Source organism: Rana temporaria, assembly GCF_905171775.1.
Source record: "Rana temporaria chromosome 4 unlocalized genomic scaffold, aRanTem1.1 chr4z, whole genome shotgun sequence".
Lineage (NCBI taxonomy): Eukaryota > Metazoa > Chordata > Amphibia > Anura > Ranidae > Rana > Rana temporaria.
The window spans coordinates 368,720-382,880 of NW_024404463.1; the positions used below are offsets into that span (position 1 = coordinate 368,720).

At 59.2% G+C, this 14,161-nt stretch overlaps 1 protein-coding gene across 2 annotated transcripts in view; it reads right to left on the minus strand.

Moving 5' to 3' along the window:
- Positions 1–13,690, minus strand: part of PEX6 (peroxisomal biogenesis factor 6) — a 128,611-nt gene extending 114,921 nt beyond the window's left edge. The window contains exons 1-3 of one of the 2 annotated variants that reach the window (XM_040334335.1): positions 12,789–13,690; positions 10,702–10,853; positions 6,320–6,403 (exon numbers count right to left, since the gene is read on the minus strand). In XM_040334335.1, the coding sequence (XP_040190269.1) occupies positions 6,320–6,403; positions 10,702–10,853; positions 12,789–13,637 (1,085 nt within the window). In that variant the 5' untranslated portion in view covers positions 13,638–13,690. The remainder of the gene's footprint in view (positions 1–6,319; positions 6,404–10,701; positions 10,854–12,788) is intronic. The other variant, XM_040334336.1, reaches the window with a different exon arrangement.
- Between the last annotated feature and the right edge of the window lie 471 nt (positions 13,691–14,161).

Below are 14,161 nucleotides of genomic sequence, written 5' to 3' on the forward strand. Positions count from 1 at the left end.
TTCAGGCGATTGGGTTATCCCCTCCCATCTTCAGGCGATTGGGTTATCCCCTCCCATCTTCAGGCGATTGGGTTATACCCTCCCGTCTTCAGGCGATTGGGTTATACCCTCCCGTCTTCAGGCGATTGGGTTATACCCTCCGTCTTCAGGCGATTGGGTTATACCCTCCCGTCTTCAGGCGATTGGGTTATACCCTCCCGTCTTCAGGCGATTGGGTTATCCCCTCCCATCTTCAGGTGATTGGACACGCAGAGCTGTAATGACCCCATAACCCCTCCTAGCAATCCTCTGAAAAAGGATAGCCAAGGCCAAAATCTATCCAAGAAAGAGCTGGGTATGCACCGATCCAAAGCAGCCTGTGAGATAACATGCACTGCTGTGAGAAGCCCGGAGCCTGCCTGGTGGCACCACATCCAGGGAATAAAATCCACCTCTTTATAGAATATCCATTAAAAGTGGTAGAATGAAGAACACGAGGTCCACAGATGCTCAGTAGGTGCTTTTCACACACTTACTCATCACTCAAGGCTGAAATCTGCCCCTTGATGGTGCTGAAGGCCAGATGCTGATCAAGGCTCAGCTGGTAAAAGATTTGGGTTCCTCCCATCGAGGATCTTCTAGGATGAATCGGTCTATTCCCACAAGCAATGTGATCCTTACAGGTGGGATGGAAGACCTTTCAATCATGAAGACGAATAGAAAAGAACAAATTTGCTAAATGTCTCTTCCTCAGGACTTGACCTTCATGTCTCTTCCTCAGGACTTGACCTTCATGTCTCTTCCTCAGGACTTGACCTTCATGTCTCTTCCTCAGGACTTGACCTTCATGTCTCTTCCTCAGGACTTGACCTTCATGTCTCTTCCTCAGGACTTGACCTTCAACAGCCAAGCCATCAAAGCCACCAACTGAGAAGCACGATGGAAGATTCGTCCCCGAGACAGAAGGTTCTGGCAATCTGGAAGAAGGTTCACAGCGTTCGCAGAGAGCCAGAGAACATACATGGGCAATACGGCTCTTCTGGGCCAATCACAGGAATGCCTTCTACTTCAAACCCGCGGAGCAGCTGAGGAAGCATTATTAGAGGAGGACAATCATTAATCAGGGAAAACGGATTCTACAAAATCACCAATACAACCAGGGCAATGGCCGAGGGACCCTGGACCCCAACAAACCTGCCTAGATGACTGTTCTATATAGAAACAAGGAGGTCCAGGTCTGGCCTCCCCCACCGACGACAGAGGCCAGTGGGGTGGGTGCTGTGTCCGTCCATGAACTCAGAGAAATGGATTTTACGGTGAGTACAAAAATCCTATTTTCTCTTCCGTTCATGGACGGACACAGCAGCATTGACCTCAGGGACGTCTTTTAGGACCCTTCACCGACACGAACAGTGAGTCCACTTCCGGAACCGAGCCGTAGCAGACAAGTACACCCGTAGGGCCCGAACCACGTCCAAGGAATGCAAAGTGGCCTCCTTTGGGTTTGCCGGCCGAGGACACAAGGATGGAAGAACAATGTCCTCATTAATGTGAAAAGCCGAAACAACCTTAGGAAGGAATGACGGCTGCGGCCGCAGCACCACCTTAGGCTCCATTCACACCTAGGCGTTTTTACGCCCGACGCTATTGCAGCCTGAAATACGCTGGAGGGGTGATTTAACATTGTCGGCTATGGAGATGGTTCACATCTCCACGCCGAACGCCTGAAGCTCAAAACAAGTCCCGGACCCTTTTTTTCAGGCGGCTTCGGCGTTCGACAATGTTTAATCACCCCTCCGGCGTATTTTAGGCTAAAAAATGCTGCGTTTTGTCGCAGCAAATCACGGGACAAAACGCCGCAATTTGTCGCGGCAAATCGCGGTACAATACGCCGCGTTCAGGTGTGAATGCAGCCATATCCCTGTGGATGACCAAGTAAGGAGCCTTGCAGGACAAGGCCGCTAATTCAGACACCCGTCTGACCGATGTGATTGCCACCAGAAAAAACACCTTCTGGGACAGAATCAACAAGGGAATCTCTCGAATGTCCTGAAACGGAGGCTTCCCGTGGGTTCCACAGAGAAGTACCCCTGGAACCCAGAATCCCTTGGAAAGGTTGGGGTCCCCTTGGTTCTGCTCCCCATGCACCTCTTATGTCCATCCTAGCACAGGGTGACTGAGAAAATAAATCTCGGATTCCTTAAAATGGGACAGAAATATTTCTCCACAAAGGCCCGGATTCACAGACAGCGGCGCACATTTATGCCGCCGTATCGTAGACGCAGCGCAGAGAGGCAAGCATGGAATTCACAAAGCCAGTGCTCCCAAAACTGCGCTGGGTTTCCAAGGCGTACGTCGGCATAGGTGGAAGTGGGCGTGACCCCATGCAAATGATGGGCCGAGTGACAGACAGATACGTATAACCAACGGCGCATGCGCCGTCCCGTGGACGCATCCCAGTGCGCATGCTCAGAATCATGTCGGAACTACTCCCTAAGATACGTCGGATCACTGCCTATGGCGTGAACGTAACCTACACCTAGTCATATTCACGTCCAACGTAAATGACGTAAAATACGACGGCTTGTGTTCCCTTTGCATGGATGCTGCTGAGTTACACCTCCTTTATGGGGCAGAACGACGGACGTATGACTTTACGTGCACTGCGTCGGGCGCACGTACAATCGCGAATCGCTGTATCTCCCTCATTTGCATATGTGAATCGAAAATCAATGGGAGCGCCAAATGCGCCCAGCGTAAATATGTGCCCACTCAACGCCGGCGTAGGAAAGTAAAGTCGGTTGGATGAAGCCTGTTTTCAGGCGAATCTCAGCATAGATACGCCGGCGCATATTTGCACTTACACGGCGTATCTGGAGATACATCGGCGCAAGTGCTTTGTGAATCCGGGCCAATATCTCCCAGGATAGATGTAAAGACTATTCCTGGTTTGTTTGATTCTGAACTCCACATGTTAGATGAGAGAGCCGATCACATTGGCCTCTGTACAATGTAGGAGACGGGCCGACTCCTGCTGGAGCTCCTGCTGTTGTGAGAAGGTGTCCTGTGTTTATACTTATGATAATGTATTATCTACTGTGTGACGCTCGGTGACAACAAGTCTGACCTGTAGTGACATCCTGATTTATCATAACAATGCCCAGGAGGGCACTGAGTCACATCGGCTGCTTTAAGGGATTAGTCAATTAGCTCATGTAAATTTATGTTTCTGGTTACAGGTGTATTGTTAGAGTAATATGATCAGGAGGGGAACCTCCTCTTCTACTGTATATAAGACTTGTATTCTGCTTCTAATAAACACTCCATGTTCAGCAATCACACGAGTATCGTCTTGTTTGTAGTTGTCAGCGGTTGGAATATCTGATTTCTTTTTTTAAATGTAAATTTTTGGGCTCTGCCCCTCCCACAATGGGGAGATTTCCTGCAGTAGTTTGTGTCTCTGCCCCTCCCACAATGGGGAGATTTCCTGCAGTAGTTTGTGTCTCTGCCCCTCCCACAATGGGGAGATTTCCTGCAGTAGTTTGTGTCTCTGCCCCTCCCACAATGGGGAGATTTCCTGCAGTAGTTTGTGTCTCTGCCCCTCCCACAATGGGGAGATTTCCTGCAGTAGTTTGTGTCTCTGCCCCTCCCACAATGGGGAGATTTCCTGCAGTAGTTTGTGTCTCTGCCCCTCCCACAATGGGGAGTTTTCCCCCAGTAGTTTGTGTCTCTGCCCCTCCCACAATGGGGAGATTTCCTGCAGTAGTTTGTGTCTCTGCCCCTCCCACAATGAAGAGATTTCCTGCAGTAGTTTGTGTCTCTGCCCCTCCCACAATGAGGAGATTTCCTGCAGTAGTTTGTGTCTCTGCCCCTCCCACAATGGTGAGATTTCCCTGCAGTAGTTTGTGTCTCTGCCCCTCCCACAATGGGGAGATTTCCTGCAGTAGTTTGTGTCTCTGCCCCTCCCACAATGAAGAGATTTCCTGCAGTAGTTTGTGTCTCTGCCCCTCCCACAATGGGGAGATTTCCTGCAGTAGTTTGTGTCTCTGCCCCTCCCACAATGGGGAGATTTCCTGCAGTAGTTTGTGTCTCTGCCCCTCCCACAATGATGAGATTTCCCTCAGTAGTTTGTGTCTCTGCCCCTCCCACAATGAGGAGATTTCCCGCAGTAGTTTGTGTCTCTGCCCCTCCCACAATGGGGAGATTTCCTGCAGTAGTTTGTGTCTCTGCCCCTCCCACAATGGGGAGATTTCCTGCAGTAGTTTGTGTCTCTGCCCCTCCCACAATGATGAGATTTCCTGCAGTAGTTTGTGTCTCTGCCCCTCCCACAATGGGGAGATTTCCTGCAGTAGTTTGTGTCTCTGCCCCTCCCACAATGAGGAGATTTCCTGCAGTAGTTTGTGTCTCTGCCCCTCCCACAATGGGGAAATTTCCTGCAGTAGTTTGTGTCTCTGCCCCTCCCACAATGGAGAGATTTCCTGCAGTAGTTTGTGTCTCTGCCCCTCCCACAATGGGGAGATTTCCTGCAGTAGTTTGTGTCTCTGCCCCTCCCACAATGGGGAGATTTCCTGCAGTAGTTTGTGTCTCTGCCCCTCCCACAATGGAGAGATTTCCCTGCAGTAGTTTGTGTCTCTGCCCCTCCCACAATGGAGAGATTTCCTGCAGTAGTTTGTGTCTCTGCCCCTCCCACAATGAGGAGATTTCCTGCAGTAGTTTGTGTCTCTGCCCCTCCCACAATGAGGAGATTTCCTGCAGTAGTTTGTGTCTCTGCCCCTCCCACAATGATGAGATTTCCCTCAGTAGTTTGTGTCTCTGCCCCTCCCACAATGGGGAGATTTCCTGCAGTAGTTTGTGTCTCTGCCCCTCCCACAATGGGGAGGTTTCCTGCAGTAGTTTGTGTCTCTGCCCCTCCCACAATGGGGATATTTCCTGCAGTAGTTTGTGTCTCTGCCCCTCCCACAATGGGGAGATTTCCTGCAGTAGTTTGTGTCTCTGCCCCTCCCACAATGGTGAGATTTCCTGCAGTAGTTTGTGTCTCTGCCCCTCCCACAATGAGGAGATTTCCTGCAGTAGTTTGTGTCTCTGCCCCTCCCACAATGGGGAGGTTCCCTGCAGTAGTTTGTGTCTCTGCCCCGCCCACAATGATGAGATTTCCTGCAGTAGTTTGTGTCTCTGCCCCTCCCACAATGGGGAGATTTCCTTCAGTAGTTTGTGTCTCTGCCCCTCCCACAATGAGGAGATTTCCTGCAGTAGTTTGTGTCTCTGCCCCTCCCACAATGGGGAAATTTCCTGCAGTAGTTTGTGTCTCTGCCCCTCCCACAATGGAGAGATTTCCTGCAGTAGTGTGTGTCTCTGCCCCTCCCACAATGGGGAGATTTCCTGCAGTAGTTTGTGTCTCTGCCCCTCCCACAATGGGGAGATTTCCTGCAGTAGTTTGTGTCTCTGCCCCTCCCACAATGGAGAGATTTCCCTGCAGTAGTTTGTGTCTCTGCCCCTCCCACAATGGAGAGATTTCCTGCAGTAGTTTGTGTCTCTGCCCCTCCCACAATGATGAGATTTCCTGCAGTAGTTTGTGTCTCTGCCCCTCCCACAATGAGGAGATTTCCTGCAGTAGTTTGTGTCTCTGCCCCTCCCACAATGGGGAGATTTCCTGCAGTAGTTTGTGTCTCTGCCCCTCCCACAATGGGGAGATTTCCTGCAGTAGTTTGTGTCTCTGCCCCTCCCACAATGAGGAGATTTCCTGCAGTAGTTTGTGTCTCTGCCCCTCCCACAATGGGGAGATTTCCCCCCAGTAGTTTGTGTCTCTGCCCCTCCCACAATGGGGAGATTTCCTGCAGTAGTTTGTGTCTCTGCCCCTCCCACAATGGGGAGGTTTCCTGCAGTAGTTTGTGTCTCTGCCCCTCCCACAATGGGGAGTTTTCCCTGCAGTAGTTTGTGTCTCTGCCCCTCCCACAATGGGGAGATTTCCTGCAGTAGTTTGTGTCTCTGCCCCTCCCACAATGGGGAAATTTCCTGCAGTAGTTTGTGTCTCTGCCCCTCCCACAATGGAGAGATTTCCTGCAGTAGTTTGTGTCTCTGCCCCTCCCACAATGGAGAGATTTCCTGCAGTAGTTTGTGTCTCTGCCCCTCCCACAATGGGGAGATTTCCTGCAGTAGTTTGTGTCTCTGCCCCTCCCACAATGGAGAGATTTCCTGCAGTAGTTTGTGTCTCTGCCCCTCCCACAATGGGGAGATTTCCTGCAGTAGTTTGCAGGCGGGAGGGAGGAGTCATCGCTGGAAGGATACAGACGGTTGCTGACCTCATGATTGGTAGAACGGGGGATTGGGACACAATACACACCTGACCGGGATGGGAGATTTGTTGTGGAGGAAATCGGCGTGTGAGAGACCCGAGACACAGAGAACATCTCCAGCCTGGACCGCCCTAAAAACACAAGAGAGAGCGTGTGATTGGTGGAGAACAGAGACCACGTGAACCCCTCCCCCTCTGAACCCCAAACATTCCCCCCCGGGAAAAGCCGACCTATCAGCTGACGGTACACAATGACACTCCACGCTGAGACTGATGTGCCCCTCCTCCGCCTCCTCTGCCCGCCACTGTCCCTCCTCCGCCCGCCACCTCGTTCCGCCACCGTCCCTCCTCCTCTGCCCATCACCTTCTCCTCCACTACCTCCTCCTCATCCGCCCACTGTCTCCTCCTCCTCCAGACACCATCTCCTCCTTCTCCGCCCACCCCTCTCCTGCTTCAGACACTACCTCCTCCTCCACCTGCCGCCTCCTCCTCCGCCACCGTCCCTCCTCCTCCGCCCGCTGTCTCCTCCGCCTGCCGCCTCCTCCGCCCGCCGCCTCCTCCTCCTCCGCCCCCTCCACCTCCTCCGCCCGCCACCTTCTCCGTCCGCTGTCTCCTCCTCCTCTGCCCGCCTCCTCTGCCCGCAACCTTCTCCTCCACTACCTCCTCCTCATCCGCCCGCTGTCTCCTCCTCCTCCAGACACCACCTCCTCCTTCTCCGCCCACCCCTCTCCTGCTTCAGACACTACCTCCTCCTCCACCTGCCGCCTCCTCCTCCGCCCGCCACCTTCTCCGCCACCGTCCCTCCTCCTCCGCCCGCTGTCTCCTCCGCCCGCCGCCTCCTCCTCCTCCGCCCCCTCCACCTCCTCCGCCCGCCACCTTCTCCGTCCGCTGTCTCCTCCTCCTCTGCCCGCCTCCTCTGCCCGCAACCTTCTCCTCCACTACCTCCTCCTCATCCGCCCGCTGTCTCCTCCTCCTCCAGACACCACCTCCTCCTTCTCCGCCCACCCCTCTCCTGCTTCAGACACTACCTCCTCCTCCACCTGCCGCCTCCTCCTCCGCCCGCCACCTTCTCCGCCACCGTCCCTCCTCCTCCGCCCGCTGTCTCCTCCGCCCGCCGCCTCCTCCTCCTCCGCCCCCTCCACCTCCTCCGCCCGCCACCTTCTCCGTCCGCTGTCTCCTCCTCCTCTGCCCGCCTCCTCTGCCCGCAACCTTCTCCTCCACTACCTCCTCCTCATCCGCCCGCTGTCTCCTCCTCCTCCAGACACCACCTCCTCCTTCTCCGCCCACCCCTCTCCTGCTTCAGACACTACCTCCTCCTCCACCTGCCGCCTCCTCCTCCGCCCGCCACCTTCTCCGCCACCGTCCCTCCTCCTCCCCCCGCTGTCTCCTCCGCCCGCCGCCTCCTCCTCCTCCGCCCCCTCCACCTCCTCCGCCCGCCACCTTCTCCGTCCGCTGTCTCCTCCTCCTCTGCCCGCCTCCTCTGCCCGCAACCTTCTCCTCCACTACCTCCTCCTCATCCGCCCACTGTCTCCTCCTCCTCCAGACACCATCTCCTCCTTCTCCGCCCACCCCTCTCCTGCTTCAGACACTCCCTCCTCCTCCACCTGCCGCCTCCTCCTCCGCCCGCCACCTTCTCCGCCACCGTCCCTCCTCCTCCGCCCGCTGTCTCCTCCGCCCGCCGCCTCCTCCTCCTCCGCCCCCTCCACCTCCTCCGCCCGCCACCTTCTCCGTCCGCTGTCTCCTCCTCCTCTGCCCGCCTCCTCTGCCCGCAACCTTCTCCTCCACTACCTCCTCCTCATCCGCCCGCTGTCTCCTCCTCCTCCAGACACCACCTCCTCCTTCTCCGCCCACCCCTCTCCTGCTTCAGACACTACCTCCTCCTCCACCTGCCGCCTCCTCCTCCGCCCGCCACCTTCTCCGCCACCGTCCCTCCTCCTCCGCCCGCTGTCTCCTCCTCCTCCAGACACCACCTCCTCCTCCCCCTCCACCTCCTCCGCCCGCCACCTTCTCCGTCCGCTGTCTCCTCCTCCTCTGCCCGCCTCCTCTGCCCGCAACCTTCTCCTCCACTACCTCCTCCTCATCCGCCCGCTGTCTCCTCCTCCTCCAGACACCACCTCCTCCTTCTCCGCCCACCCCTCTCCTGCTTCAGACACTACCTCCTCCTCCACCTGCCGCCTCCTCCTCCGCCCGCCACCTTCTCCGCCACCGTCCCTCCTCCTCCGCCCGCTGTCTCCTCCGCCCGCCGCCTCCTCCTCCTCCGCCCCCTCCACCTCCTCCGCCCGCCACCTTCTCCGTCCGCTGTCTCCTCCTCCTCTGCCCGCCTCCTCTGCCCGCAACCTTCTCCTCCACTACCTCCTCCTCATCCGCCCGCTGTCTCCTCCTCCTCCAGACACCACCTCCTCCTTCTCCGCCCACCCCTCTCCTGCTTCAGACACTACCTCCTCCTCCACCTGCCGCCTCCTCCTCCGCCCGCCACCTTCTCCACCACCGTCCCTCCTCCTCCGCCCGCTGTCTCCTCCGCCCGCCGCCTCCTCCTCCTCCGCCCCCTCCACCTCCTCCGCCCGCCACCTTCTCCGTCCGCTGTCTCCTCCTCCTCTGCCCGCCTCCTCTGCCCGCAACCTTCTCCTCCACTACCTCCTCCTCCTCCGCCCGCTGTCTCCTCCTCCTCCAGACACCACCTCCTCCTTCTCCGCCCACCCCTCTCCTGCTTCAGACACTACCTCCTCCTCCACCTGCCGCCTCCTCCTCCGCCCGCCACCTTCTCCGCCACCGTCCCTCCTCCTCCGCCCGCTGTCTCCTCCGCCCGCCGCCTCCTCCTCCTCCGCCCCCTCCACCTCCTCCGCCCGCCACCTTCTCCGTCCGCTGTCTCCTCCTCCTCTGCCCGCCTCCTCTGCCCGCAACCTTCTCCTCCACTACCTCCTCCTCATCCGCCCGCTGTCTCCTCCTCCTCCAGACACCACCTCCTCCTTCTCCGCCCACCCCTCTCCTGCTTCAGACACTACCTCCTCCTCCACCTGCCGCCTCCTCCTCCGCCCGCCACCTTCTCCGCCACCGTCCCTCCTCCTCCGCCCGCTGTCTCCTCCGCCCGCCGCCTCCTCCTCCTCCGCCCCCTCCACCTCCTCCGCCCGCCACCTTCTCCGTCCGCTGTCTCCTCCTCCTCTGCCCGCCTCCTCTGCCCGCAACCTTCTCCTCCACTACCTCCTCCTCATCCGCCCGCTGTCTCCTCCTCCTCCAGACACCACCTCCTCCTTCTCCGCCCACCCCTCTCCTGCTTCAGACACTACCTCCTCCTCCACCTGCCACCTCCTCCGCCCACTCCTCCTCCGCCCGCCACATCGTTCCGCCACCTTCTCCGCCACGTCCCTCCTCCGCCGCCTGCCCCCCCTCACACACAAGGACAAGAAGGGGTTCCCTGCCCCCCTCACACACACACACACACACAAGAACAAGAAGGGGTTCCCCTGCCCCCCCTCACACACAAGAACAAGAAGGGGTTCCCCTGCCCCCCTCACACACACAAGGACAAGAAGGGGTTCCCCTGCCCCCCCCTCACACACAAGGACAAGAAGGGGTTCCCCTGCCCCCCCTCACACACAAGAACAAGAAGGGGTTCCCCTGCCCCCCTCACACACAAGGACAAGAAGGGGTTCCCCTGCCCCCCCCTCACACACAAGGACAAGAAGGGGTTCCCCTGCCCCCCCTCACACACACAAGGACAAGAAGGGGTTCCCCTGCCCCCCCCCTCACACACACAAGGACAAGAAGGGGTTCCCCTGCCCCCCCTCACACACAAGGACAAGAAGGGGTTCCCCTGCCCCCCCTCACACACAAGGACAAGAAGGGGTTCCCCTGCCCCCCCTCACACACAAGGACAAGAAGGGGTTCCCCTGCCCCCCCTCACACACAAGGACAAGAAGGGGTTCCCCTGCCCCCCCTCACACACAAGAACGGGTTCCCCTGCCCCCCCTCACACACAAGAACAAGAAGGGGTTCCCCTGCCCCCCCTCACACACACAAGGACAAGAAGGGGTTCCCCTGCCCCCCCCCCTCACACACAAGGACAAGAAGGGGTTCCCCTGCCCCCCCTCACACACAAGGACAAGAAGGGGTTCCCCCTGCCCCCCCTCACACACACAAGGACAAGAAGGGGTTCCCCTGCCCCCCCTCACACACACAAGGACAAGAAGGGGTTCCCCTGCCCCCCCCCTCACACACAAGGACAAGAAGGGGTTCCCCTGCCCCCCCTCACACACAAGGACAAGAAGGGGTTCCCCTGCCCCCTCTCACACACAAGAACAAGAAGGGGTTCCCCTGCCCCCCCTCACACACAAGGACAAGAAGGGGTTCCCCTGCCCCCCCTCACACACAAGGACAAGTAGGGGTCCCCCTGGCCCCCCTCACACACAAGGAAGGAGATGGGGGAGGGCACCTGGTGGTGTGGAAATGCCGGCACAGAGCCGCCTGGTACGAAGCTTCACTGTTATAAAGAGGCGAGCGAACGATCTGTATATAGAGCTCCTTCGCAAAGGGAGGAGCCGCCAGAGACGATCGACTTCCTGCCGTCAGCGCCGAGCAGAAACGCTGCAGAGAGAATGAAGACACAAATCAGCCAATCACCTCTACTGGGGGAGGGGTATTACAGAGCGGCTACGATATATGAGGGTTACGGGTGGGGGCGGGGATATGAGGGTTACGGGTGGGGGAGGGGATATGAGGGTTACGGGTGGGGGAGGGGATATCAGGGATACGGGTGGGGGCGGGGATATGAGGGTTACGGGTGGGGGAGGGGATATGAGGGTTACGGGTGGGGGCGGGGATATGAGGGTTACGGGTGGGGGAGGGGATATCAGGGTTACGGGTGGGGGAGGGGATATGAGGGTTACGGGTGGGGGAGGGGATATCAGGGTTACGTGTGGGGGCGGGGTATTACAGAGCGGCTACGATATATGAGGGTTACGGGTGGGGGAGGGGATATCAGGGATACGGGTGGGGGCGGGGATATGAGGGTTACGGGTGGGGGCGGGGATATGAGGGTTACGGGTGGGGGAGGGGATATGAGGGTTACGGGTGGGGGCGGGGATATGAGGGTTACGGGTGGGGGAGGGGATATGAGGGTTACGGGTGGGGGCGGGGATATGAGGGTTACGGGTGGGGGCGGGGATATGAGGGTTACGGGTGGGGGAGGGGATATGAGGGTTACGGGTGGGGGAGGGGATATGAGGGTTACGGGTGGGGGAGGGGATATCAGGGTTACGGGTGGGGGAGGGATATTACAGAGCGGCTACGATATATGAGGGTTACGGGTGGGGGCGGGGATATGAGGGTTACGGGTGGGGGCGGGGATATCAGGGTTACGGGTGGGGGAGGGGATATCAGGGTTACGGGTGGGGGCGGGGATATGAGGGTTACGGGTGGGGGAGGGGATATGAGGGTTACGGGTGGGGGAGGGGATATGAGGGTTACGGGTGGGGGCGGGGATATGAGGGTGGGGGCGGGGATATGAGGGTTACGGGTGGGGGAGGGGATAAGAGGGTTACGGGTGGGGGAGGGGATATGAGGGTTACGGGTGGGGGAGGGGATATGAGGGTTACGGGTGGGGGAGGGGATATGAGGGTTACGGGTGGGGGAGGGGATATCAGGGTTACGGGTGGGGGAGGGGTATTACAGAGCGGCTACGATATATGAGGGTTACGGGTGGGGGCGGGGATATGAGGGTTACGGGTGGGGGAGGGGATATGAGGGTTACGGGTGGGGGCGGGGATATGAGGGTTACGGGTGGGGGAGGGGATATGAGGGTTACGGGTGGGGGAGGGGATATGAGGGTTACGGGTGGGGGCGGGGATATGAGGGTGGGGGCGGGGATATGAGGGTTACGGGTGGGGGCGGGGATATGAGGGTTACGGGTGGGGGAGGGGATATGAGGGTTACGGGTGGGGGCGGGGATATGAGGGTTACGGGTGGGGGCGGGGATATGAGGGTGGGGGCAGGGATATGAGGGTTACGGGTGGGGGCGGGGATATGAGGGTTACGGGTGGGGGAGGGGATATGAGGGTTACGGGTGGGGGCGGGGATATGAGGGTGGGGGCGGGGATATGAGGGTTACGGGTGGGGGAGGGGATATGAGGGTTACGGGTGGGGGAGGGGATATGAGGGTTACGGGTGGGGGCGGGGATATGAGGGTGGGGGCGGGGATATGAGGGTTACGGGTGGGGGCGGGGATATGAGGGTTACGGGTGGGGGAGGGGATATGAGGGTTACGGGTGGGGGCGGGGATATGAGGGTTACGGGTGGGGGCGGGGATATGAGGGTGGGGGCAGGGATATGAGGGTTACGGGTGGGGGCGGGGATATGAGGGTTACGGGTGGGGGAGGGGATATGAGGGTTACGGGTGGGGGCGGGGATATGAGGGTGGGGGCGGGGATATGAGGGTTACGGGTGGGGGAGGGGATATGAGGGTTACGGGTGGGGGAGGGGATATGAGGGTTACGGGTGGGGGAGGTCAGGGGAGGGTCTCACCTCTATAAGCACCTCGCTCAGCGCCCCGTTTCCAGACGTCAGGTTGAAGCTGAGGGGGGCGGAGATGAGGGCGGTCCCAGGGTCTGGGGGACCCCGCCTTCCACTCAGCAGGTGGCTGTATTTCTGGGGGTGCCCCAAGCACAGCTCTGCCGCCAGGATAACGGCGAGGTGCCGGGGCGCTCCGTGGTGCGGGGGCGCTCCGGGGTTTGGGGGCGCTCCGGGGTTTGGGGGCGCTCCGTGGTGCGGGGGCGCTCCGTGGTGCGGGGGCGCTCCGGGGTTTGGGGGCGCTCCGTGGTGCGGGGGCGCTCCGGGGTTTGGGGGCGCTCCGTGGTTTGGGGGCGCTCCGTGGTTTGGGGGCGCTCCGTGGTGCGGGGGCGCTCCGTGGTTTGGGGGCGCTCCAGGGGAAGTCACTATCACCCACTCCCGGTGATACAAACCCAAATCCCGCAGCTGCTTCTTACTCACCCAGAGGGCCGAGCCGCGATCCGGGGGATCCCCCACTTCCTGCAGAACCCCCGCCCTCACCAAGGACTCCGCATCCACCGCCGCCACCCGGACCCTCGAAGGACACGCCCCCCGAGCAAAGCTGGAGACCACCGGGGAGCACTCCGCCAAATCCGGGGCACCCCCATAATCCTTCCCTCCAATCACACCTATACACCCCAACTTCTGCCTCTCCACCCACTGCTGGGGGCCCAGTCCCGCCCCCTGAGATCTCCTGTTTGGCCACTCCTCCCCCACAGCCATGACCCCGCAGGGGGTGCTGAGTAGAAGGCGGCGGGGGGTGAGGGGGCCCCGGGTCCGCACAGACATTAGGGGCCCCCCGGGGGAACACTGATCGGACCGCATAGAGGAGACACTTCCGGGTACACAGTACAGGCGCGCACTGATGACGTCACTCCCTCTCCAATCAGAATACATTTCATAGCCAGCTGACCAAAACACGTCCCATCACGTGACCTGACCAGTCCCTCCCATTCTACGCAATAATATTGTAAACCACGCCCCTTCCTAGTAACTTGTATTGTGGGGGGAGGAGGGGGGTATACATTGGAGGTGTGGGGGAGGAGGGGGTATACATTGGAGGTGTGGGGGGAGGAGGGGGTATACATTGGAGGTGTGGGGGGAGGAGGGGGTATACATTGGAGGTGTGGGGGAGGAGGGGGTATACATTGGAGGTGTGGGGGGAGGAGGGGGTATACATTGGAGAGGAGGGGGGTATACATTGGGGATGTGGGGGGAGGAGGGGGGTATACATTGGAGGTGTGGGGGGAGGAGGGGGGTATACATTGGGGATGTGGGGGGAGGAGGGGGTATACATTGGAGGTGTGGGGGGAGGAGGGGGTATACATTGGAGGTGTGGGGGGAGGAGG